A 27,206-nucleotide genomic window follows, 5' to 3' on the forward strand; every position below is an offset into this window, starting at 1 on the left:
TTTACTCCTATTCTGAAATCTCAGATAGGCAGCAAAACAATATAAAATTTCATGCCTCAAAGTAAACTCAGAAGGAAATTATGGTTAGTCTACCATCCACTCTGACCCCCATGGACTAGATCAACACAAATTTAAAACATTCCTAGGAAAGTGGCTCTATATTTTTCTGGTTTGTATGTCAAGTTTTGTGGTTTCATAAGTATAGGAGTGTGGGAAAACAAAGCACAAAGTGATGAAGTACAGAACACTAACCTATTTTTTAAAATTTCAGTAAAATAACCATTGGTGATGTTTTAACATGAAAATGTCTCACCTTCCATTCTCTACTCCCCAAAGTGGCCTGCTGGGTCTGAAATAGATTGTTTCTTTTTGAATGGTTAAGGGAAAAAACACCTATTATAATAAAGATGGTTTGTTATTTAAATCTTTAAGAATGTTAGAGAAAATATCAAAACTCACATCTAAAGAATACAAAATCTATGACACAACTATCAAAAATGGTAAAATATGATTTTTTTGGAAAGATAATTGAGTTCAATGGAGCCTATGTTGCTTTAACTTCTTTTCTATCTTCTGTGTATGAACAAGAATAAGATATGATTATTTTTATGAGTAGAAGAACACTTTAAAAATCTCCAAACTAAATAATCGCAATAATAGAGTCTGCTTCCATGGAAACATAACAGGAGAATAATAAAAACCAGTAGAGGTTAGCTCAGAGTATAAGGAGATGAAGCTTGTTTTCATCACTGAGTTGGAATAACCCCCAAACTAATAATTCCCAAAGCCTAAGTTTGAACATAAATACCATGAAATGACAATGATGTGATTACTGAATTTATGGATGAGCATATTGAAGTTTGAGTAAGTAACAAAAAAAAGACTGTTTAGTGTGTTATGCAATTCATAACTCATTTTATTTTTTTTACATTTGATATTATCTGCATGACCTCCTTGACTCTACAGAAAGAGTCTAGTGAAGTGAATAATTTAAGCAACAGCCTACAAAATTGTTTTGTCATTCAAATTCTTTCTAAAGTAAATTATTTAGATATGCTTTAAATTTTCTTTAGTATGGCTGATATAGTTATTTTGGTATTTGTAGATTACATCTCTGACATTGAAGTTCCCTTATTATATCTAGATAATGCAAATACACCAAATGAAAAGTCTGTGTTACATTGGTAAAATAGTAAAAAGCTCAGAACAATGGAAACATCTCTGTAGGCATCAAAATCTATGGAGAAGATATAGCCAGTTAGGCAAAAAGAATAATGAAGGAACAATGTTCTTGAATTTTCTAGGTAGTAGAGAGTACCTATCAGAAAGAGATGATTAGCAATGTTTAATTTTGCAGAGAGATCAAGAGAGATGAACACAGGGAAAAGGCTATTAGAATTACCTATTTGTTATTAGAAAGGTTAATAGAACTTGCAGACCTAAAGCAGTATTGTAAAGCCTCAAAATCAGTTGATTCTGTTGACCAAGGAGAAAAGAAGGTCAATGTAAGAAGTTATCCAAGGAAATGTCAAAAATAATTTAATTCCAAAACCCATTGTCAAGCAAATATACAAAGTATAAGTTACCTCAGAAAGGATTCCTTATTTTATAAGTGCTTTGGAGAAAACGTGAAAGTATTCTGGGACTAGTTATGATTATATAAATGTTTTATACCATATTTCATAATAAATTCAAGTTGAATTTATTGACTTGCAATCAAAATATTAGGTTTATATCATAATAGAATGAGAAGAGGAGCAGATGACATACTTTTCATAGTAGTGAGTAGAGGATGAACTCTTACCCAATCAGTGGATAGAATAAATTACGAAAGATAAAATAAATTGTTTTGAATAACTGAAACTGAAAAAACTTGAGTATATACTAATAAATCTAGAATGAAAAGAATGGGATAGAAATAATAACCATGTTAATTTTTTTTTTAAGGAGCTGATATTTATACTGCATAGATAACAACCAGAAATGCAGAATGTCAAAATCTATTGCTTGATTGGGAATATGATCTCTATACTTCTCAAAATAAAAAAATAAAACTGTTCACAATCACATAAAAGAATGATCTAAATTAATAATGATGAAGTCAATATCAAACTATTTCATATATAGAAAACTTGAAAAGATAATCATAGGTATTAATAGTCAATGTTGAAACAATACTATATGATGATCAATTCTGATGGACGTGGCCATCTTCAACAATGAGATGAACCAAATCAGCTCCAATAGAGCAGTAATGAATTGAACCAGCTACAACCAGTGAAAGAACTCTGGGAGACGACTATGAACCATTACATAGAATTCCCAATTCCTATATTTTTGTTTGCCTGCATTTTTTATTTCCTTCATAGGCTAATAGTACACAATTCCAAACTCTGATTCTTTTTGTACAGCAAAATAATTGATAGGACATGTATGCTTATATTGTATTTAATTTATACTTTAACATACTTAACATGTATTAGTCAACCTGCCATTGGGGGGAGAGAATAGGGGGAAGGAGGAGAAAAATTGGAACAAAAGGTTTGGCAATTGTCAATGCTGTAAAATTACCCATGCATAAAGAAAGAATTTTTTAAAAAAGGAAAAAAAAATAGTCAATGTTGGTAGTGTTGTATAAAGACACTGACACTAATGCCTTATTGATAGAATTGAGAATTAGTCCAGCCATTCTGAAATTTGATTTAAGAATTATGCAATGATAGTGACTAAATGTCTATTAAAATTACACGTAGATGTTCCAAAGCTAGGCATATTCTTTCAATGAAGTCAGTAACAAAAATAAATTCTCCATATGCACTAAAATATTCATACCACACCTTTTGAGGAAGAAAAAATAATTAAAATCATAATATATTTCCAACAACTGGTGAATAGCAAAATAAAATAAGATGCATTAATATACTTGAGTACATGATGAATACATAGAAGTATGGAAAGCAATAAAATATGTAGGAAATATGCAAAGTAGGATTAGGAAAATGTATAAGATGATTATAAAAGTATAAATACTAAAAGCCACATAAAATAAAAACTAAATATTGCAAACTTATAAAGATTAAACTTAGCTCTAAAAAAGGTATGAAAGGACACCCCATCCATTCCTTTGTCAAGGTCTAGGTGTATGGATGTAGAACATTGCATATAACAACATGTTTCTTTTTAAATATTGATTAGTTTTGATGACTTCTTCTTTTCTCTTTAAACTAATAATAAATGATAGCTCTAAGGAGGAACTTAAAGACAAATATAGGTAATATAAAAATATCAATAAAAAACTATTTTAAAAAAGCATCATTGGAGTGACCAATTCCATTCTGATGATTTTTGAAATCAGATCACAAAATTTGATGATGTTAATAAGAAGAGAGGTAGGGAAAATGGTCACAGCTTTTTCTAGTGAAATCTGGTTCTGCTATTTACTACCTGTATATGCTGTTATTTCCTTAAAAAACTGAATTAAATTAAATTTCATTGTATGTCAAGGAAAAAAGATTTCTTAGGAATGGAAAAGTTCTTATTTGCAGATGACATGGGATCAACTGTCTTGTCATACAAGACTAATAAGTCTCATAAATGATATCCACAACCACTCACAAACTCAGAAGTTTCCACACAGAAGAAAAAAAAAGAAACAAAAAAAAAACCCAAACCCAAAATTTAAAAAATAGTCTGAAAATGTCTTATTTTTCTAGATAATAATATGCAGTTGGTTTGATAGATCCCCCTAGGTAGAACATATATCTTCATATTTTGACACATGTTCCAGTATTCAGCTTTTTGCAAATTAACTCTAGGTCAGAGAAAATTGTCTCCCTATTTCTTAGAACTACAAGGAACTTTGAAGGATGAGAATAATAACATTATTTTTCTTTGTTTAACTCATTCCATCATATATACATAAACTTGACATTAGTGCTAGATTTGTGTATGCTAATAGGTAGTGAAGCTAAGTAGTAATGCTATTGCAATAAATAATATAACAAATATGTATTTATATTTGTGTGTATATGTATACATACATATAATCTCAAGATCAAATGATATTTTGGAATATGTAAGAAATGATACTCATTTATAAGATGGTAGTTACCTGATTTCCTCCCATGCCATGACAGTTGAACATGCCCACTTTTTCATTATCTTTGCGGCCCATGTTGTCTAAACACTGGTTGGTTTCAACATTTCTAATCTAAAGAAAAGAGAAAGTTTTGAAAACCAATGAAATAAAGCTCTAAAGTTTATTTTATTATTATTTATTATATTATTATTATTTTGTTATTGCTCTGTAATCAAAGTAACTTCATTTTACTTTTCTGACACCACTTCCTCATGTGTAAAATGGAGTAATAATAACATGTATACCATAGTGTTTTAATATTTTTTATATATATATATGTATATATATATAACTTGTCGGCATGTGTGGGACATTTTATGGATAAATTATGTGATATTTTGAGTACTACAGAAGTTTAATAAGCTTATAATGCCTTATATGATGTCTTCCTTAAGCCTGTAGAAGATCATTGTTTCATAATAATATGAGAGTTATGCAGTTAGGGGAGATGATATCTAATTTGTCCACAAGATGGCAATCTACTCAAGCCAGCTTTGTGCTTTTTCCAGAAAGGATCTCATACATTTACAAGAGAATCCTCTACAATACCACAAGGAGGCACAAAAAATAAAGGTAAGTAGTTTAATCATCACTGGTCTGGTTTTTACTTTGTTTAGAGGAAGATATTGAATATAGTTTAAAACACTAAGATTAGGAAATATATGGTTTCCTAAATATCTTCTATCTGAAATTTCTTTTCTCTTATATATTCTTCTATGACTTCCCCAGTTAAGGCACTTCTACAGGTTACTGGGCTGTTCACCTGAAATTGAGTAAGTTAGTTTCACCATATGGGTACTTCTTCCAGCACTTGATATTTTGGAGTTTCTTTCTTTTTTTAATTTTTTTTTTGTGAGACCCTAAACTGGAATAAGAAGTTTACTTTCTATTTGGATTTCTAAGTCATTATCCAATTTCTAGATCAATATTCAATGTACCTTACCACACAATGTACATTTTAAAATTTTTGTTGAAATGAATAGGAAATAGGGTGGGGAGAACATTATCTACTTAAGGAATACCTTTAGATACATGAGACTATAAAAGCAAAAGTTGGGGAATTTTTATATAATTGTCACAGTTCTATTTATAATTGTTTTAAAATGAGGACCATGTAATTATGGAAAATGTTTAAAACTTGATGACTATACATGATTTATTACTAGAACACAGAACCTTTTTGCCTAAAGGTGCTTAATAAAGACTAGTTTAATCATTCTCAAAACTAAGAGGAAAATAGAATATAAAAATTCAGGTCTTCTTGTGTCAGTAATGACATGCTAATTTTCCAGTGATTATTTTTTCTATTTAAATGCACTCTTAAAAATACAGATATACATCACAGTAGGCTTTAAAATGAATCCATTATATTAATGAAAAAAAATCAAATGAAGGTGGCTTAGCTGTACCAGATCTAAAATTATATTATAGAGCAGCAGTTACCAAAACTATTTGGTACTGGCTAAGGAATAGATTAGTTGATCAGTGGAATAGATTAGATTCAAGGGATAAAACAGTCAACAAATATAGCAACCTAGTCTTTGACAAACCCAAAGATCCTAGCTTTTGGGATAAGAACTTACTGTTTGATAAAAATTGCTGGGAAAATTGGAAACTAATATGGCAGAAACTAGGCATTGATCCATACTTAACGCCGTACACCAAGATAAGGTCAAAATGGGTTCATGACCTAGGCATAAAGAATGAAATTATTAATAAATTAGAGGAACATAGGATAGTTTACCTCTCAGACCTGTGGAAGGGGAAGGTCTTTATGACCAAAGCAGAACTGGAGATCATTACTGATCACAAAATAGAAAATTTTTCTACAGCAAAATAACGTTTTGGTCAGGTATACTTATTGTGTATCTAATTTATATTTTAATATATTTAACATCTAATGGTCATCCTGCCATCTAGGGGAGGGGGTGGGGGGAGGTAAGAGGTAAAAAATTGGAACAAGAGGTTTGGCAATTGTTAATGCTGTAAAGTTACCCATGTATATATCCTGTAAATTAAAGGCTATTAAATAAAAAAAAAAAAAAAAAAACAATATTACTTTCAGTATACATAGTGTTCTCTTGGTCCTGCCCTTTTTACTCTTTATTATTTCATGCAAATATTTCCATAGTTTTCTAAAGTCATCAAGTTCATAATTTCTTATAGCAAAATAATATTGCATCACTATCATATATCACAATTTGTTCATCCATTTCCCAAATGATAAGCTTCTTTGTGCTTTATTTCTGTTGGTTGGTCACCATAAAGAGATTTGCTTCAGACATTTAAAAACATATTGATTGTTTTCCTTTTCTTCTAATTAACTTTGGAAATAGATCAACTTATGGTACTGCTGGGTCAAGAGGTATAGGTAATTTAAAAGCTCTTTGGACAGATTTACAGATTCCTCTTCAAAATGGTTGGACTTCCTTTGACCATTTATCACTTGGGGGATATCATAATTTTGTAGATTTGACAAAGATCTAATTATTTACATGAATTTCCTGCCATCTTATTTTTACTAATTGTTTTTCTTCTCAGCTTGTCTTTTTACCTTATCCTTGTTACCTTATCTTTTCTTCTTACACTCTTATTTCTCAATTTACCCATCCCTTTAAAATTCCATCCCTAATCTTCACTCCTATCCAACTAATCCTACAACATTTGGCCTTTTAAAAGTTCCTCCCATGTTCTATCTTTTTAAAACTACTTTAGTAATGGTAGCAGTTTTAAGAATACTAATAATCTTTTCATATAGCATAAGCTTAAACTTTATCAGTGCCTTATATTCTTTAATGATTTCTTTATATTCCTTTTGGATCTTTTATATCAAATTTCCCATTGAGTTTCATTTTTTTTGGCAAATATATAAAAAATATTTCAATTCATCAAATATCCATTTTTCCCCACTCAGGATTATATTCAACTTGCTGGGTAAGTTATTCTTTGATAAAACTCCAGCTTCTTTGTTCTTTGAAATATAGTGTTACAAGCTCTATATGGTCTTTTAGTGTAGAAGCTGCTAGGTGCTGTAAAACCTGATAGTCCTTCCATAATACTTTTTATTTTTTCTTCTTCTTGGCAATATATTCTTTTTAATTTGGAAATTTTGAAACTTGCCTCTGACATTACTTTAAGTTTTCATCCTTGGTGATTAATGGATTATTTAATTTTCTATTTTACTATGTTGCATTTATTCTTGACAAATGTATGGTAAGAGACCATATTATATAACCATACTAAAGTCCAGAATGATGATAGCAAACAAATCTTGGGAGAAGAATTCTGCCTGTCAGATTGTTTCCAAATGCAATGTAAGAATAGGACGTATAATTTGATCATTTTCAACAAAACATACAATCAGTTACCAGTTTTTCTTGATATTACCTCAAGAAGCAAAACTTGAATCATACTTTTATATCTTGGTTAGCATGGAAAGCTCCAAGTAATTAACATATCAATCTTCCTAAAATACAAAGATCAGTTAAAGGCCAGTGATATCCCACTATGTCTAGTATTGGAACAAATTGGCCAAAATGGTTTGTTAAACAAGGAAAAGGATTGGTTTTGTTGTTGTTGTTGTTGTTGTTGTTTGTTTTTTATTTCTACCTTCATTTGATTTTTCCCCCATTAATTCCCTTGAGATTCTTGACCTTTTATTATTCCATATGAATATTGTTGTTATTTTTTCTAGATCATTTAAACTATTTTCTTGGAAGTCTGATTGATATAGCACTAAATAAACAGATTAGTTTAGGGAGTATTGCCATCTTTATTATATTCGCTCGGCCTATCCAAGAGCACTTATTTTTCCAATTATTTAAGTCTGACTTTATTTGTGTGGAAAGTTTTTATGTAATTTTGCTCATCTAATTCCTTACCATGCTTTACAGTTATTTTGAATGGAATTACTCTTTGTATCTCTTGGTGTTGGATTTTGTTGGTGATGTATAAAAATGCTGAGGATTTATGGGGATTTCTTTTACACCCTGCAATTTTGCTAAAGTTATTAATTATTTCTAATAGCTTTTTAGTAGAATCTCTGGGGTTCTCTAAGTATACCATCATATCATCTGCAAAGAGTTATAGTTTGATTTCCTCATTGCCTACTTTAATTCCTTTAATCTCTTTCTCGACTCTTATTGCCAAGGCTAGCAGTTCTAATACAGTATTGAATAATAATGGTGATAGTGGGCAACCTTGCTTCACTCCAGATCTTACTGGGAAAGTTTCCAGTTTTTCCCCATTACATATGATGCTTACTGATGGTTTTAAATATATGCTCCTGAATATTTTAAGAAAAAGTCCATTTATTCCTATACTCTCAAGTGTTTTTATTAGGAATGGATGTCGGATTTTATCAAATGTTTTTTCTGTATCTATTGAGATGATCATATGGTTTTTGTTAGTTTGGTTATTGATATAGTTGCTTATGCTAATAGTTTTCCTAATATTGAACCAGCCCTGCATTTCTGGTATAAATCCTACTTGGTCATAGTGTATTATCCTGGGGATGATTTTCTGTAATCTTTTTGCTAATATTTTATTTAAGATTTTAGCATCAATATTCATTAGGGAGATTAGTCTATAATTTTCTTTCTCTGTTTTCAGCCTACCTGGTTTAGGTATCAGTACCATGTCTGTGTCATAAAAGGAGTTTGGTAGGACTTCTTCAGTCCCTATTTTTTCAAATAGTTTATATAGCATTGTTCTTTAAATGTTTGGTATAATTCACTTGTAAATCCATCTGGTCCTGGGGATTTTTTCTTAGGGAGTTGGTTAATAGCTTGTTCTATTTCTTTTTCTAAGATGGGAATGTTTAGGATATTTACTTCTTCCTCTGTTAATCTGGGCAAGCTATATTTTTTAAGGTATTCTTCCATTTCATTTAAGTTGTTGGCTTTATTGGCATAAAATTGGGCAAAGTAATTCTTAATTATTGCTTTAATTTCCTCCTCATTGGTGACGAGTTCTCCCTTTTCATTTTTAAGACTAACAATTTTGTTTTCTTCTTTCCTTTTTTTAATCAGATTTACTAAGGGTTTGTCTATTTTGTTGGTTTTTTCATAGAACCAACTCTTAGTTTTATTAATTAATTCAATAATTTTTTTTTACTTTCAATTTTATTGATCTCTTCTTTTATTTTTAGAATTTCAACTTTAGTGTTTGACTGGGGGTTTTTAATTTGTTCTTTTTCTAGCATTTTTAGTTGCAAGCCCAATTCATTAACCTTCTTTCTCTATTTTATGCAAGTAGGCCTCTAGAGATATGAAATTTCCCCTTATTACCTCTTTGGTTGCATCCTACACATTTTGGTTTGATGTCTCATTATTGTCGTTTTCTTGGGTGAAGTTATTAATTATGTCTGATTTGCTGTTTTATCCAATCATTCTTTAGTATGAGATTATTTAGTTTCCAACTACTTTTTGGTCTACTTTCCCCAGGCATTTTGTTGAATGTAATTTTTATTGCATCGTGGTCTGAAAAGGATGCATTTACTATATCTGCCTTACTGCATTTGAGTTTGAGGTTTTTATGTCCTAATATATGGTCTATTTTTGTATAGGTTCCATGAACTGCTGAAAAGAAAGTGTACTCCTTTCTGTCTCCATTTCGTTTTCTCCAGAGATCTATCATATCTAACTTGTCTAGTATTCTATTTACCTCTGACTTCTTTCTTATTTATTTTGTGGTTTGATTTATCTGATTCTGAGAGTGCAAGGTTGAGATCTTCCAGTATTATCGTTTTGCTGTCTATTTCTTCTTGCAGCTCTCTTAATTTCTCTTTTAAGAATTTAGATGCTGTATCACTTGGTGCATATATGTTTAATATTGATATTGCTTCATTATCTATGCTATCCTTTAGCAAGATATAGTGCCCTTCCTTATCTCTTTTAATTAGATCAGTTTTTGCTTTTGCTTGATCTGAGATCAGGATGGCTACCTCTGCTTTTTTGACTTCACCTGAAGCATAGTAGATTTTCCTCCAACCTTTTACCTTTACTCTGCATATATCTCCCTGCTTCAGGAGTGTTTCCTGTAAACAACATATTGTAGGATTCTGGCTTTTAATCCATTTTGCTAATCGCTTCCTCTTCATGAGGGAGTTTACCCTGTTCACATTTATGGTTAAAATTACCAATTCTGTATCACTTGTCATCTTGTTAACCCCTGTTTATGCTTTTCTACCTTTTTCCTCCCTTTCCTCCCCTTCTCAGTATTAAACTTGTGAGCACCACTTACTTCTCACAGCCCACCCTTTTTAGTATCCCTTCTCCCATCTTAGGGTTCCTCCCCCTATCTTACTCCTTTCCCTCACAGTTTCTGTATTCCCTTCTGCTTAGCTTATCCCTTCCCTTTTCACTTTTGCCTTCTCACTTTTCAGTGAGTTGGGAGAAGTTTACCATAAGTTGAATATGTCTACAATTTTTCTCTTAAAGCCAATTCTGATGGCAGTAAGATACCCACTATATTCTTCCCCCTCCGTTCTTTCTCTCAGATATAATAGGTTTCCTTTGCCTCTTTGTGAGATATAGTACCCCCGTCACCCTTTTTCTGGTACAATGTCCTTTCCACCTCTAGTTTCTAGAACAAGGTATACATGTATTCTTTATACATCTTTATACTAGAAATATACTTCCCAAGATTTCTTTTTACCTTTTTAGGTTTCTCTTGAGTTTTCTATTTGTAGATCAACCTTTTTTTAAATTCTGGTTTTTTCATCAAAAATAGGTGAAATTTGCTTATTTTGTTGAATGACCACCTTCTTCCCTGAAAAAAAAGATGCTCATTCTGACTCGGTAAGTTATTTTTGGGTGCATACCGATTTCCTTAGCCTTTCGGAATATCATATTCCAGGTCCTTCGGTCTTTTAATGTGGATGCTGCTAGATCCTGGGTGATCCTTATTGTGGCTCCTCTATATTTGAATTGGGTTTTTCTAGCCACTTGCAGTATTTTTTCCTTTCTTTGGGGGTTCTGGCATTTGGCCACTATATTTCTTGGTGTTTTGATTTTAGGATACCTTTCAGTAGATGATCGATGAATTCTTTCAATGTCTATTTTACCCTCTGTTTCTATGACTTCTGGACAGTTCTCTTTGATAATTTCCTGGACAATAATGTCCAGACTCTTTTTTTCATCATATTTTTCTGGGAGTCCAATAATTCTCAGATTGTCTCACCTAGACCTATTTTGCAGGTCTATTGTTTTCCCAAGAAGGTATTTCACATTTTTTCCCCATTGTTTGATTTTGTTTTTTTGCTTGATTGATTCTTGTTGTCTCCTTGAGTCATTTAATTCCAGCTGTTTGATTCTGATTTTCAATGAAGTATTTTCTTCACTCACTTTTTAATATATTTTTCTAATTGTTCAATTGAGTTGTTTTGTTCTATGGAAATTTTTTCCATTTTGCCAATTTTATTTTTTAGAGAGCTATTTTCTGTTTCCAGTTCACTAATCCCATTGTTGAAGGATTTGATTTCTTTATTCACTCTGTCTTTAAATGAATAGGATGACTTCTCCAGACTCTCTTGCCAAGCCTCCCTCTCCTTTTCCCAGATCTCTTGCGAGAGCCTTTTTAATTTCTTCTATGAGATTCATCTGTGCTGAGGAACAGATGATCTCCTCCTTTGGGGATTCACATGGACACAGTCTGTTTTTAGTCTTCTCAGCGTTTAGAGTCTGCTCTCTAACCATATAGAAGCTGTCAATGGTTAAGGTCCTTTTTATTTTTTTTTGCTCATTTTGTAAGAGAAGAATCAGAGACAAACTAGTAAAGAAAAAAAGAAAAAAAACCCAAAATGGAATCTGCTTTTGGGGGGGAGGGGCTGGGTGATGTTACCAAACTTCCTCTACAGACTGCAGGGGGCAGCAGTGTGGCAGTAGCAGGACTGTGACTGTGCTCCAAGACTCTGAAATAGTGCTGACATGCTGTGGGGGAGAGGTGGCCAAGTCCGGAGGAACTCCAGCTGTTTGGGGTTGTATTCTTCACCCCCGGTGTTTTTAGCTTCTCTGCTGGGCTACTGATTTGCTGCCAGGGCAAAGTATCCAATCCTTTAGCAAAGCTCTCCCTGCAGAGATGGCTGAGATCCACCCCACCCCACTCCAGTCTGCTTGGCAGTGACCAGCCTGCCGAGCTCTTGCTATCTCTGCCTAACCTCAGCTTGGGCCTGATCTAAAACTGTCCCCACCCTCAAGTAAAAACAGACCTTTCCTGTTGAATCTCAAGGATGTCTTGTCATGGTAATTATTTGTGGATTTTTTTTCAGTCAAGTATTAATTCAGAGGCTTGTCATGAAATGAATTCTGAGAGAAATTGCGGAGCTTACACAGCTGTGTGCCTCCTCTCTGCCATCTTGGGCCCCCCTCCCACTTTTCATGAGGTGAGAGAAGTTTCACTATAAATTTAATATGTCTAATATTTTTCTCTTTAATCCAAGTCTGATGACAGTAAGGTACACACTATGTTCATCCTCTTCCATTCTTTCTCTCAGATATAATAGGTTTCCTTTGACTGTTAGTTGGATGTAGTACCCCCACTTTACCCTTTTCCTGGTACAATTTTCTTTCTAACTCTAGTTTCTGGAACATGTGTTCTTCATATGTCTTTATAGCAGATGTATAGTTCCCAAGATTTCCTTTTACCTTTTAAGGTTTCACTTGAGTTCTATATTTGTAGATCAAACTTTTTGTTTAGTTCTGGTTTTTTCATCAGAAATAGATAGAATTCTCTTATTTCATTGAATATCCATCCTCTTCCCTGGGAAAAAATCCTCATTTTGTCTGGGTAAGTTATTTTTGGTTGTATACCAAGTTCCTTAGACTTTCAGAATATTAGATTACAGGCCCTTCAATCCTTTAATGTGGATACTGCTAGATTCTGAGTACTCCTTATTGTGGCTCCTCTATATTTGAATTGATTTTTGCTAGCAGATTGCAGTATTTTTTCCTTCATCTGATAGTTCTGGAATTTGGCCACTATATTTCGTGGTATTTTGATTTTAGGGTCCCTTTCCATAGGTGAACAATGAATTCTTTCAATGTCTATTTCACCCTCTGTTTCTATAACATTTGGGCAGTTCTCCTTGATGATTTCCTGGAAAATTGTGTCTGAGCTCTTTTATTCATCATATTTTTCAGGAAGTCAAATAATTCTCAGATTATCTCTCCTAGATCTATTTTCCAGTTCTTTTGTTTTCCCAAGAAGGTATTTGACATTTTTTCCATTGTTTCATTTTTTTTGGTTTTGTTTGACTGATTCTTGGTGTCTTCTCGAGTCATTCATTTTCATTTGTTCAATTCTGATTTTTAATGAATTATTTTCTTCACTAACTTTTCTATATCTTTTTGTAATTGTTCAATTGAGTTTTTAATGAGTTGTTTTGTTCTATAATTTTTTTCCATTTTGGTAATTTTAATTTTTAGAGAGCTATTTTTCTTTTTCCAATTCACTAATTCTGTTTTTCAAGGATTTAATTTCTTTATCCACTCCATCTTTAAATGAGTGGATGACTTATCCAGACTCTCTTGCCAAGCTTCCTTTTCCTTTTCCCATTTTTCTTCTAGCTCTCTTGTGAGAGTCTTTTTAATTTCTTCTATGAGAGTCTTGTGTATTGAAGACCAGATCATAACCACCTTTGGTGATTCATCTTGAGAGAATCTGTTGTTAGTCTCCTCAGGGTTTAAAGTCTGCTCTCTATACATATAGTTTCTATATGTTAGTTAGAGTCTGTTTTAATTTTTTGCTAATTTTGTCAAAGAAGAATCAAAGAAAACAAACAAACAAACAACAACAACAACAAGAAAACAAATGTAGTCTGCTTTTTTTTTGGGGGGGGGCAGCAGCTGCTGGACAATATTACCAAGTTTTCTCTAGACTGCAGGGGCAGCTGAGGCACTAGTGGGTCAGCAATGGCTGCACTGCATCTGTGCTCTGAGATTCTAAGAGTGTGCTGAGTAACTCCAGGTGGGTGTGCCCAGGTTCTGAGAGACCCTAGCTTTTTGAGATTATAGTCCTTACCCCCTGTGTTTTTAGCTTCTATGTTTATCTACTGGCTTGCTTCCAGGACAAAGTAGCCAACACTGTGGTAAAGCTCTTCCTGCAGAAAAGGCTGAAATCACACCCCACTGCCCTCAGGTCTGCTCATGTGTGAGCTGCCTGTCTTCCTCTGTCTGCTGTGCTGCTACTACCTTCCTTCACTCAGTAGCTGATCTAAATATCCCTACCCACAAGCAAAAACAGACCTTTTCTGGCAAATTTCGAGGATATCTTCTCTTGGTAATTATTTCTGTTTTTTTCAGTCAAGCACTAATTCTGAGGTTTGTCATGAAATAAATTATTGTGAGAGAAAAGACGGAGCTTAAATAGATGTGTGTATCCTCTCCGCCATCTTGGCCAAAAGTTCACAAACAGTTTTTTTTTTTTTAATATTATTACAATTAATTGTTTTTTATTTTCTTTATAGAATTGACTTGTAAATCCATCAAGTTTTTGAGAGTTTTTCTTAGAGAGTTTATTAATGGCTTGTTCAATTACTTTTCTTCTAAATTGGGATTATGTAAGTATTTTATTTCACCATCTATTAATTTGGGCAGTTTATAATTTTGAAAACACTCATCCATTTCACTTAGATTGTCAAATTAATTGGCATACATTTGGGCAAAATAACTCCTAATTATTTTCTTCATTGGTGGCAAATTCACCATTTTCATTTTTAATACTAGTAATTTGTCATTTTTATTTTGTCAAATCAAATCAATTAAAGTTTTATTTATTTTCTTGTTTTCTTTATTAATTCATAGTTTTCTTCCTTTCAATTTTATAATCTATCCTTTGATTTTCCAAATTTCTAATTTTGTGTTTAATTAGGAATTTTAATGTGTGCTTTCTGTACCTTTTTTGTTGCATGCCTAGTTCACTGATCTCTTATTTCTCCATTTTTATTCATGTAAACATTTAGAAATATAAAAATTTCCCAAAGATTTCTTTAGCCACATCCTGTAATTTTTGCTATGTTTTCTCATTATTGTATTCTCTTGGATAAAACCGTTGATTCTATGATTTTTGTTTGACCCATTCATTCTTTAGGATTAGAGTTAAGTTTCTAATTAGTTTTTGTACTATCTTTTCATGGTCTTTTATTTATTAATTTTATTACATTATGATTTGAGAAGGATGCATTTATAACTTCTACCTTTCTATCTTTGATTGTGAGCTTTTATGTGTTATTATTTGATAAACATTTGTGTAATTATCATGTGCTGCTGAGGAAAAGGTATATTTTTTCTTGTTTTTTTGTTTGTTTGTTTGTTTTGTTTTGTTTTGTTAGGTGTTTTTTTTTTCTAGATTTATCTGTTTCTGAGAGGGAGAGGTTGACTTCCTCCACTAATATAGATTTGCTGTCTATTTCTTCCTTTAACTTACTTAACTTCTCCTCTAATAATTCATGTTACAACACTTGGTGCATATATGTTTAGTATTAATAGTACTTTATTGTGTATGATACCCTTTAGCAAGATGCTGTTTCTCTGCTAATCTTTTTTAATTAGATCTATTTTTTGCTTTTGTTTTGTCTAAGATCAGGATTGCTACTCCTGCTTTTTTTTCTCTAACTTCAGTTGAAGTAAAATTGATTCTACCCAGCCCTTTACGTCTACTTTATTTATGTCTCTATGGTTCAAGTGCAAGATACTGTAGAATGCTGGTTATTAATACCCTCTACTATCCTTTTTCATTTTATGGGTGAGTTCATTCAATTCAATTGATATTCACAGTTACAATTACTGTGAATTTCCCTCCATCTCAGTCCCTTCCCTTTATACTTTTCTCTTTTACCCTTTCTCTCCTCACCAGCGTTTTACTTCTAACCACCTCCCTCTATATGCTTTCCCTTCTATCAGTCTCACTTATCTTGTTAAGTTATATGAATGAAAGCTAATGATTGTGAAAGAGGCTATGAAGAGTCTGTAACTCTAATGGGAAAACAAACAAACAAACAAACAAACAAACTCTATTAGCCTGAAGAAGACTCATGTTTCTTCTCCTGGCAATCAGTAGGTTGTGACATAACCTGAGAGTCAGTTAATCATTCAATAAATAATTATTGCAAGCCCATAACCTAGATCCTTTGTTGTATTTATTATATAGCAAATCTTTTTTGTCATACATGTAATTATGCTTCCAATGGATAGCAGTCCCAACACAGACTATGAACAAATTGGACTAAGTGGAAAATTTTTAAAAAATGCAATGAAACTTTGGACAATCTTTTCCCTAATTATTTTGCTTTTTACAAAGCCTGTAATGCATCTTATAATGAAGGAGAAAACAACAGAAATTGTTGATTTATTCTCTGAGACTGAGACAAACAGATAGAGACAAAGACATACAGAGTATTAGAGTAACAAAGATTCAGAGACACAGAGAAAGACAAAGGCAGAGACAGAGAGAGTCAAAGAAAGAAACAGAGAGTCTGAGAGACAGAGAAATCCTGAATGAATCTTGGACCAAGATGAACCAAAGAATCAATCTCTGAGACAAGGAAGCAGATAGAGCTCAGTTAAGCTCTGTGGTCCTACCCTTTGGGTTGGTGGTCCAGTCTGAAATCTAAATTATGTTAAACTCCTCAGACCCAGTTTTTGTGGACTTTTCAAGTAATCTCACCTTTCCATGCTCTGTCAGGAATCCCAGTTATGTCACTGAGGTTAAATTTGCCCTATAAAATCTATTTATGGGCTATTCTATGGTAGCTACTCTCTTTTGGGTCAGTCTGCCATGGCATACTGCCTCTTGATGTCTTTCTGCTTACCTCTACTCTGCCATACCATGTAGTATCTCCCCTAACTTTCTCAATCCCTTTCAGGATTAAGTTTGCCAGGTAAGGGCATGCCCCAACCTCATGGGATGCTTCTTTTCTACTTTGTAATTGTGAGTTCCACTGAGGAAATTGTTTGTCAGATGCTCTCCCACTCTGTTTCATATTTATAATTCTCGGTGTCTATTGGATCCTTTCATTTTGTCTGTCACCTCTTTCCTAAATAAATCTATCTTTTGCCAAAGAGAATTGCCATTTAGAATTCTTCACATTGTTCAAACCCTAACTTTTGGTGCCAAACCCCACATTGTAGATCACATCATAGAGACAGAGAAACAGAAACAGAGACGAGTCCAAGAGAGACAGAGAATCTGAGACAGATAGAAATACAGAGACATAAGACAGAAAGACAGATTCAGAGAGACAGTCATACAGAGACTGACACACAAAGACTGAGACACAGAAACACAGAGAGAGAGATAAAGTGAGACAGAGAGAGACACATATACACAGAGACAGATAGATGGAGAGAGAGAGAGAGAGAGAGAGAGAGAGAGCACTTATGAGAGAGGCAGAATCAAGATGGAAGAATAGAGAGGCACTCAGCTAAGCTCTCTCAAATTTTTCTCTAAACAACTCAAAAATAATTCCTTAAATAGAGTTCTGGAATGTTAGAATCTAGAAAAGATTGGATGAAATGATTTTCTAGTCCAAGAAAACTTTGGAAGTCAACAGAAAAGATCTGTCCTACCAGAGTAGTGGTGAAGCTTAGAAGGCAGGAGTTTAAAGGCACCTGCACTGTCAGAAGTAGCAGCTTTAGGGGTTCTCTGTCCATGGACAGTGGAAGGAAGAAGGGGGCAAGAAACTGTTCTGAAGAAGATTGCAAACAGAGAGTAACATAAAGAGGATTTTCTTTAAAATAATTGCAGAAAATATAACATACTGGGGAGTCTATGTGCCAAGGCAAACTCAAGAACTATATGAACACAACTACAAAACACCTTTCATTCAAAGAAAGTCAGATCTAAACAACAGGAGAATTATTAACTGCTCATCAGTAGGTTGAGCCAACATAATAAAAGTGACACTTGTACCTAAACTGATTCATTTATTAAATGTCATATCAGTCAAATTTTAAAAATTGAAAGATATTTGGGGACTTGTGGTCTAGATTTTTATTTATTTATTTTATTTTCCAAACAACTGGGACAACTTACTTTTATTCCTGTGAAGTTGTCCCTTATGATTTCCTGAAATATAACTCTGAAAAACTGTCTTTAATAAAAAGGCAATGGTGCTTCAAATGAAATTATTTAACTATTGACCCAAATTTACCTGGCTTTAATTCACTAATCAATGATATCTCCCAGACCAAGCCTCTTTTGTTCATTGTTTAGGTTTTGGTGGCTTAAAATCCAATTGTTTTCTGTTGTGGCCAGAAAGTCTTCCTTTCCCACATTGAAACTTCTGTGACAGTAAATTAGGCTATTTTTGTCTCAATTCTTACCTAACTCTTAGTCATTAGATAGGCATTGTGTCAGATAAACTGAGACCTTGGAAATCCTCAATGTAGAAAAGCTAAAGTAAATCCTTACTTTAGAAAGGCCCACTACATTCTGAGCTATCATCAATTGTCATGACTTTTATTTTTCCACCAAGCACTGATAACTGGAAGAAAGAGTGTCAATATCATGAGGAAGTGGATATGATATCTTCATGATGTCATTGCAATGTGATGATATCAATTTTGAGGATGAAGAATGTACAATAACACCCCAAAGGGAAAAAAGGGTGTGTGTGTGTGTGTGTGTGTGTGTGTGTGTAATTTTTATAGCAGCTCTTTTTGTGGTGGCAAAGAATTAATAATTGAGAAGATGCCCATCAGCTGAGCAATGATTGATCAAGTTGTGTTAGATGATTATGATAGAATACTATTGTGTTAAAAGAAATGATGATTAAAGCACTTTTCAGAAATAAAAAAAACCTGGGAAGATTTACATGATCTGATACAAAGTGAAATGAGCAAAACCAGAACATTGGATCATCAATGATGAATGATTTATTCTGCTCAATACAATAATCCAAGAGAATTTCAAAATTTTTATGCTAATAAATGCTGTGCATCTCCACAGAAAGAACTGGTATAATCTGAATGCAGATTAAAACATACTTAAAAAAATTCTTTATTATTCTACAAGGGCATTTTTTGCAGAGGGTCTGTGTTTTCTTTTGCAACATGGCTAATGTGGAAATTGCTTGTATGACTGCATGAGTATAATGTATATCAATTGGCTTTCCTTCTAAGAAGTGGGTAAGGGAGTGCTGGAAGGAAATGCTTTTTTTATTATGTGTCCTCGTAAATTCAGCTGACCTATTTGCAGTGGTCAAATCAGCCATAAAAGATAAAATTTGTGAGATCATTTCTGCTGAATGTTTCAAAGGACAGAGTCTTATCTCTACTAGGCTGAGAATTTTAAGAGAAAGAAAGATAAGAATGAAGGAGCTTTTTCTCTCTGCAGAAACACATGGTTCTATAAATTAAAAATCTATTATTGAAGGGAGATGTTTTCTAATATTTACTTTCAAATCATGATGGCACAATTTTATATATTACATACTGAAATATTCAGATAATCTTTGAGGAATAAAACTCTAAAATTATTAAAAGTAGAAACTGAATTTTTAGGTTTTAATAGGTCAGTTTTCTCTTTGTCTTGCCTGAATTCAACCTCCACAACTTACTACTAAGAAATTATTCTTCTCTATTGCCTTTATGTATTGTCTTCTTCCTTAAGTTGTTTGAGTTGTTTGCTTTTTGTTCTTTGAGGGCAAGGTTTGATTTGCTTGCTTTTATTTGTATCTCCGGCATTTAGCACAGGGACTGGAACATATTAAATGCTTAATAAATGCTTTATATCATTTCTTCTATTGCTCCTTCTCTCTACCCTCCATCTCTGTTTTCTTTTCTCCTTTCCTTCTTCTTTCTCTCTCTAAAGGAGAATAATAAGGAAAATGATGCAAAGTAAATGATATTTGATACTTGAGGAGAGCAGCATGCAAAAGGTCTTAAAGCCTGATTATTATATGATATAAATGAGGTAATAGTGTTATCCACATTTCTCTTAAGATTATCAATATCTTGAAGAAAAAATCTGAAAAAAAGATTATAAAAAAAAACTTTTTTTAGGAATATTACAGATCCAATGTTGTAGTGTTTATTTACTTTTAGTACACATTATTTTATGAATCATGGTGAGGGAGAAAAATAAAAATAAAAGGGAAAAACCATGGAAGAGATTTAAAAAAAAACAAAAAAATGAAATGAACATAGCATTGTTGATTTGCATTCAGTCTCCTTAGTTCTTTTTTTGGATGCAGGTGGCATTTTCTATGCAGAGTCTATTGGGATTGCTTTGGATCAGTGAACTACTGAGAAGAACAAAGTCTTTCATAATTGATCATCACACATTCTTGCTGTTATTGTGTACAATGTATTCCTGATTCTGCTTGTTTCACTAAGCATTCGTTCATGTAAATCTTTCCAGGCCTTTCTATCATCAGCTTGTTCATAATTTTTAAAGAATAATAATATCCCATTACCTTCATGTACCACAACTTTTTTAGACATTCCCCAATTAATGGGCATCCACTCCTTTTCCAATTCTCTGCTATCACAAAAAGAGCTTCTACAAACATTTTTGCACATGTGAATCATTTATGATTTCCTTGGGAGAGAGACACAGTAATGGCACTGCTGGGCCAAAGGGTATGCACAGTTTTATAGCCCTTTGGACATAGTTCCAAATTGCTCTCCAGAAGGGTTAAATCAGTTCATAACTCCACTAACAATGCATTAGTGCCCCAGTTTTCCCATATCCCCTCCAACATTCATTGTTATATTTTCCTGTCATCTTAGCCAATTTGAGAGATATGAGGTGGTACCTCAGAGTTGTTTTAATTTGCATTTCTCCAATCAAGAGTGATTAGAGTATTTTTCATGTAACTATAGATGCCTTTAATTTCATCATCTGAAAATTGTCTGTTCATATCCTTTGACCATTTATCAATTGGGGAGTTATAAATTTGACACAGTTCTTTATATATTTTAGAAACAAGACCTTTATCAGAAATGCTGGTTGTAAAGATGTTTTATTCCCAGCTTTGTACTATCCTTTTAATCTTGTTTCTGTTGAGTTTATTTATGCAAAACCTATTTAATTTAATGTAATCAAAGTTGTTCATTTTGCCTTTCATCATGTTCTCTAATTCTTCTTTGGTCATAAATTCCTCCCTTCAAAGATATGATAGTAAATTATCCTTTGTTCTCGTAATTTGTTTGTGGTACCCTCCTTTATGACCAAACCATATATCCATTTTGACCTTATTTTAGTATGAGGTATGACATGTAGGTCTTTGATGTTTCTGATATATTTTCCAGTTTTTTCCAGCAATTTTTGTCAAATAGTGAGTTCAGATTCAATTTCTGTTACTGTATACTGTTATAGTTATGAAAATCTTCATGCTTTGTGAACAAATCCTTCAAAATGAAATTGAAAATTCATTTAAAATACATCAAGTTTGAATTTCCATAAATAATTTAGCTAATATGTGAAAAAACATCTTTAGAAATAACACTATTCACAAAATATATTTAAAAGAACCAAAATAAATCATACCTCACCAAGTGAGTAATACCGTCTTGGTATCTGGGAATCAGGGTAAATGTTTTCTAGGTACCAAGAAAAGGGTTTACACTTCAAATTTTCTCTCAGTGCTTTTCTGACTGATACATCTCCATAATCCACTTTGACAACACCTGGAATTTTTCAGAGAAACACAAAAATTAGTTTTTATTATCTTTGCAACAAAATAACAAAAAGTTACCACTGATCACCTTTATTACCATTGTTCAAATTTCTGTAATTATTGTTCAACAGTATGTATATGTATGTGCAAATGCAGATACAAAGGATGACTCTTCTCTTGTCAACTAATTTAGCCAAAAAAAAAATACTGAATGGAAAGTTTCCTTAGTTAGAATTTACATTTTCTCTATACATAGCTTTAAGAACCTGTTGTTTGGGAATAATAATTTTAAGTGAAAATTCTTGCTAATTCTGTAGCTTAGAATCAAAGATAATTGAATTTCCATGAAGACTTTTTTACATGAAGTATTTTTATAAAACAAAAATATATAAATTTGTTCTTATTTTTGTACAATATCATAAATTTATCATTTGTTTATTATTCAATATGTGGGAGAAATGAAAGTGAGCCAGGCTTGGAGTCAGGTCTCTGTGGCAAGCTGACTATGTGAACCTGAGCAAATCACTTAACTTGTCAGTATTCTAGGCAACTCTCTAAGACTTTAATTTGATGTTGACTTACATACATAGTCTGAGTTTAAATCACCAAAAAATTTGCTACATCAATGAATAAACACAACAACAGCAAATACAATTGTTAAGTAAAAATATTTTGTTTTTCAGACGTTATCATTGTGTTTGAGTTTTTGTGACCTCATTTGAGGGTCTTGAATTCAAATCCAGACTCAGCCATGCACTGGCTATGTGACTCTGGGGAAAATTACTAAGTCTTGTTCTGGGCAAATTATTCAGTCTTGTTTGTCTCAATTTCCTCATCTGTAAAATAGATTAATAAACCACTTCAGTATTTTGACAAGGAAACCACACATAAGGACATGAAGAATCACATATGACCAAATGACTGACTACTATACAAATGAGCAACACTATACACCCATATATTTATGTTGTTTTAAGACTTAAAATGTGCCATATATCTAAATATAAATAAATATATGACATTTCATTTGGTCTCCAGACTCAATTGTATGTTCTAAGGCATAAAGTAACTACATATGTCAGTGGATCTTTTAGTACTTGATCTTGTAGTAAAAAAAAAAAATGTGAACATAGATGAGCCTGTGCACATATACACACATATTTTCCTATTTATGTATCTATATATTCTTTTTTCAGAAATTAAATTTTATGTGAACAAAGAATTCATTAATATTGATATAAATAATAATGTTCCTGTTTAATTTCATAAAAAGTCACAGCTTAAAGAACAAAGTGACAAACACTTAAATCTGCTAAATAAGCATATGGAGAGTATGCTTTATACTCCAGTATAACTGATGTCTAGAGAGTTCAGCCTCAAATTACTGAAATAATTGGATAATTCAGACAAAAGTGTTGCTTTTCCATGGACAAAACATGTAATTGCCTTAAATTAAAATGTGTTACAGGATGCTATTATGTCAAAGAAGAGACTTGGTTGATGTATAAAGCATTTGTTTACTATACTTTAAGAATAAGAGTCAAAAACTGATGTAGAAATCAGAATGAATTAGTTAACTATTTGAAATACTTATACTCTAGTTGTGTCTGCTACAAGTTGAAAATTTCACAAGGCAAGAATAGGAGTATTACAAAGTTCTACGCATTTTTAATTCATTTTAGGCTATTTGATAAATGTTTATATTTGGTATTATGAGAGAAACTATTCCCTGGATATATCAAAGGAACCTTGTTGTTAGACATTGTGTATGTTTATGTATATTTACATTGGTTTATGTGTATATACACATGACATACACATATTTAAAATATCTCCATATTGTTATTTTAAATATTTTTTGAACATTTTGGGTGATATTAAATTTTGGACAATTAGGTCATTTAAATAACTTTTGGAAAAAAAATGAAAATTCACATGTCATTTAGTCAATTTAGTTTTTGCAGGATGCAGCTACAAATTTCAGTCAAAATATTTGAGCAGACACATAAAAGTCTCCTTTGAACTAAACTATATAAAGAAAAATTGATGTTTCTTTTTCTATCAAATTTTGTATCTGTCATGATATTAGCATTATACTTAATAGATGCTTGTTAGATTGGATTGAATTGTTGCTGTGGAAAAAAATACCTCAGGATCATACTTTTAGTGTCAAATGGTACTTTAGAGATAATCTAATCTAACCCCCCCCTCATTCTACATATAAGGAAATTGAGGCCTAAAGAAACTAAATTATTTTTCAATACCATGCAGATAGTTAAAAGCAGAATTTATATTTGAACTCAATTACTCTGAATCCAACACATTTACTACTTTCTTATGCCCTAGTGATTGATGATGTGCTAGGGATTCCATTTCAGAAAATTGTATATTTTGATAAAAAACCTAATAACATCTGATGGGACTGTATCATCTATTTATTTTTTAAAAAGCTTTATCTGTCATTTTTTTTTTGTTTCCCATCAGTTCCCTTGATATTTCATTTTATACTTCAACACAAACATGCACACACACACACACACACACACACACATACACACACATTTTCTCTTCTAAAAAAAGAAAGGAAAAAAAAAAGAAAGTAAGCAAGAATATCTCATAATAGTGGTTTTCTTTCTCATGTTTTTTCTGGAGAAGATGTTTATCATTGAAGTCAAAAAATAAACAACATCATTTTATTCTTTTTATTTTAATCATTGCAGTTCATTGTTTTCTGGTTCTGATTACTCTTATTGATTCATAAAAGTTTTTCCAGACTTGCTCATATAAATTATTTCTTACAAGAAAATTTCATTACATTTGTCACTGTGTTCAACCATTTCCCAGTGCAGAACCACCAGTTTGTTTCCCAGTTCTTTCTCATCACAAAAAACACTGCTGTTAATAGTGTGGCTTATAGGGAACTTTTATGTCTTTGATTTCTTTAAAGAATATGTCCAGAATTGTTTCTGATTTTTGAGAAAATAATATTATTATCTAAAAAACTCAACTGACAGAATTGTTATATTATCTCTGTCAAAGTTTTCAGTTTCATGGCATATTAAAGAGGAGTGTTAAATAATTTAATTTTTCAGACTTGGCTAACTATTCTACAATATTAAAATATCATCAATAGCATAATAGAGTAGCAGGAGGAAGTTAATCTCAGGTATTGCCTGTATAACTTCATAATATATCAGACTCAATAATAATCAGGAAATAAAATAAAAAGCATTTTACTGCCCAATTAAGTTTAAAGAGAGACAACTAGAGAAGTTTGTGGTCACTGAGGACAAACTTGTCCAGAAGCACTTCACAGGACATTTTAGAACCCACAGAAACAAGACTAGACTTTGCCCAGAGTCAGGAAGTACTAGGGTAGGAAGAAATTCCAGGGTGTCCTTGGACTAATGCAATGTCCAGCTAGCATCTGCCATTCAGTCACTTACTACACAGTTTTTCATCATGGATCCAAAGAAAAATGATAAGGGAATCTTATCTAAGATTCTAAGTTTTCTAAGTAAAATGCAAGTTTTGAAGGAAACACTATCTGTGTGACTATCACGCCAGAAGAAGAACAGAGACTCAATTTTATCCTCTTGTTCAGGTTGATACCTATTATGAAATAACTAAAGCCAAGAATCCCAGACCAAAAGGGAGCCAATAGTTTGGTACAAGTGAACCTTCCAAGTGACCCAGTCTTCTAATATTACTTGACTAGAGTAGCAGTCAAATGAAACATTTAACTATAAATAAATCAACATAGGTTTTGTTTAGATGCAAACTTGGGTTAAAAATTATAAAGCTCAGATAAGGAGGGAAATGGGTGTATATTGGTCAAGATCATACCACTTTCCTTTCCGGTTCCTAACATGAGATATTCATGAATATGAGAACTTCATCACCCAACAAAATAAGGAAATTGCAGAGGAATCTAAGATAATAGAAACAAGCCTCAGTCCAAGCGAAAGTTAAAGTCAAGAAATACACTGGAAAACTGAAAATAAATAAACAAAATAATCTTTCAAAAATAATTATTGTGGTAATAGGAAGATCAATATAAACTCTGAAAAGAATGCTTCTGAAACATTTATAAGCAAAAACTCGGGAAAAAAATATAGCTTATGTAAGAATTTGTAAAAAGAGAGTGCCAAATTGATTTTAAAATCCTAAATCAAGTTGTATACAAAAAAAAATTTTAAAGGTTATATAAGAAAATATGGAAAGAAATTAAGAATTTGGAACAATGGGTGCAAAATCTTAAGAAATAAGCCTGAAAATAAGAATTGACCAAATAAAGTCAATGACTCCATAAGAAATGAAGAAATATTGAAAATGTTGAAAGACTGAAAATATAATAAAATATACAGCATATGTAAAACAGATCAAGCAGAGATAATTTGAAAATCACAGGATTCCCTGAAAATCATGAATAAAAAAAAAAGGATTCTAAAATCATATTTTAAGAAATCATAAAAGAAACCTGTCTAGATCTGGAATCAGAGGCCAAGTAGAAAAAGAATAAATCCTCATCATCTACTGAAAAGAAAATTCTTAGGAATATTTTAGTCAAAATGCAAAATTCTCAAACTGAAGGCAAAATAAAAAAAAAAATAAAGCACAAAGGAACTATAGTCAGAATTAAGCAAGATTTAGCAGATACAAATATAAAGAAATGAAGAGCCTGGAACAGAACATTCTGGAAGGCAAATATATATGTACATGTAATATAAGTTTAAAGTTAAGAATAAATTACCTAGGAAAAAAATTCCTCCATGGGGGAAATTAACTTTTAATGAAATAGAGCACTTCCAAGCAATCCTGACTGGAGCTGAATAGAAAATTAAACAAATATAGGATCATGACAAATTAAAAATGACCAAAACAATCAAAAAAGAGTAAAGGGGGAAAGGAAATTAGAATTTTACAAGAGGGTTTGGAAAAGAAAACACAGAAATTATCTGAAGAAAATTCACTACAAAATAGTGAAATGCAAAAGGCATATAACTCCTTAAAAATTGATTTGACAAAATGGGGGGGAAAAAGCTAACTCCCTGAAAAACAGAATTTGTGAAATGAAAAAGGTAAATAACTGCCAGGCAAACAGAATTTGTGAAATAGAAAAAGCAACTAACTTAAAAAAAAAAAAGAATTTGTGACATGGAAAAAAATCATAGAACAAAACAACTCATTTAGAAACGCAATTGAACAAATACAAAAAGAAGTAAATGAACAATATAATTCACTAAAAATCAGACATTAACAAATTGAAATGAATGATGCAATGAGACATCAATAAATCTTTTTCTAATTGTCCAATTGAGTTGTTTTGTTCTATGGAATTTTCTTCCATTTCACCAATTTTATTTTTTAGAGAGCTATTTTCTGTTTCCAGTTCACTAATCCTATTTTTCAAGTATTTGATTTCTTTATCCACTCTGTCTTTAAATG

General features: G+C 32.1%; 1 protein-coding gene across 2 annotated transcripts in view; it reads right to left on the reverse strand.

Moving 5' to 3' along the window:
- GALNT13 (polypeptide N-acetylgalactosaminyltransferase 13) overlaps window positions 1-27,206 on the reverse strand; it is a 577,778-nt gene that overhangs the window by 92,572 nt on the left and 458,000 nt on the right. For both annotated transcript variants that reach the window (XM_031960655.1, XM_031960656.1), the window contains 2 exons: window positions 21,629-21,768; window positions 4,112-4,210 (listed from right to left, as the gene is read on the reverse strand). In XM_031960655.1, the coding sequence (XP_031816515.1) occupies window positions 4,112-4,210; window positions 21,629-21,768 (239 nt within the window). The remainder of the gene's footprint in view (window positions 1-4,111; window positions 4,211-21,628; window positions 21,769-27,206) is intronic.

Source organism: Sarcophilus harrisii, chromosome 3 (assembly GCF_902635505.1).
Source record: "Sarcophilus harrisii chromosome 3, mSarHar1.11, whole genome shotgun sequence".
Classification (NCBI taxonomy): Eukaryota; Metazoa; Chordata; class Mammalia; order Dasyuromorphia; family Dasyuridae; genus Sarcophilus; species Sarcophilus harrisii.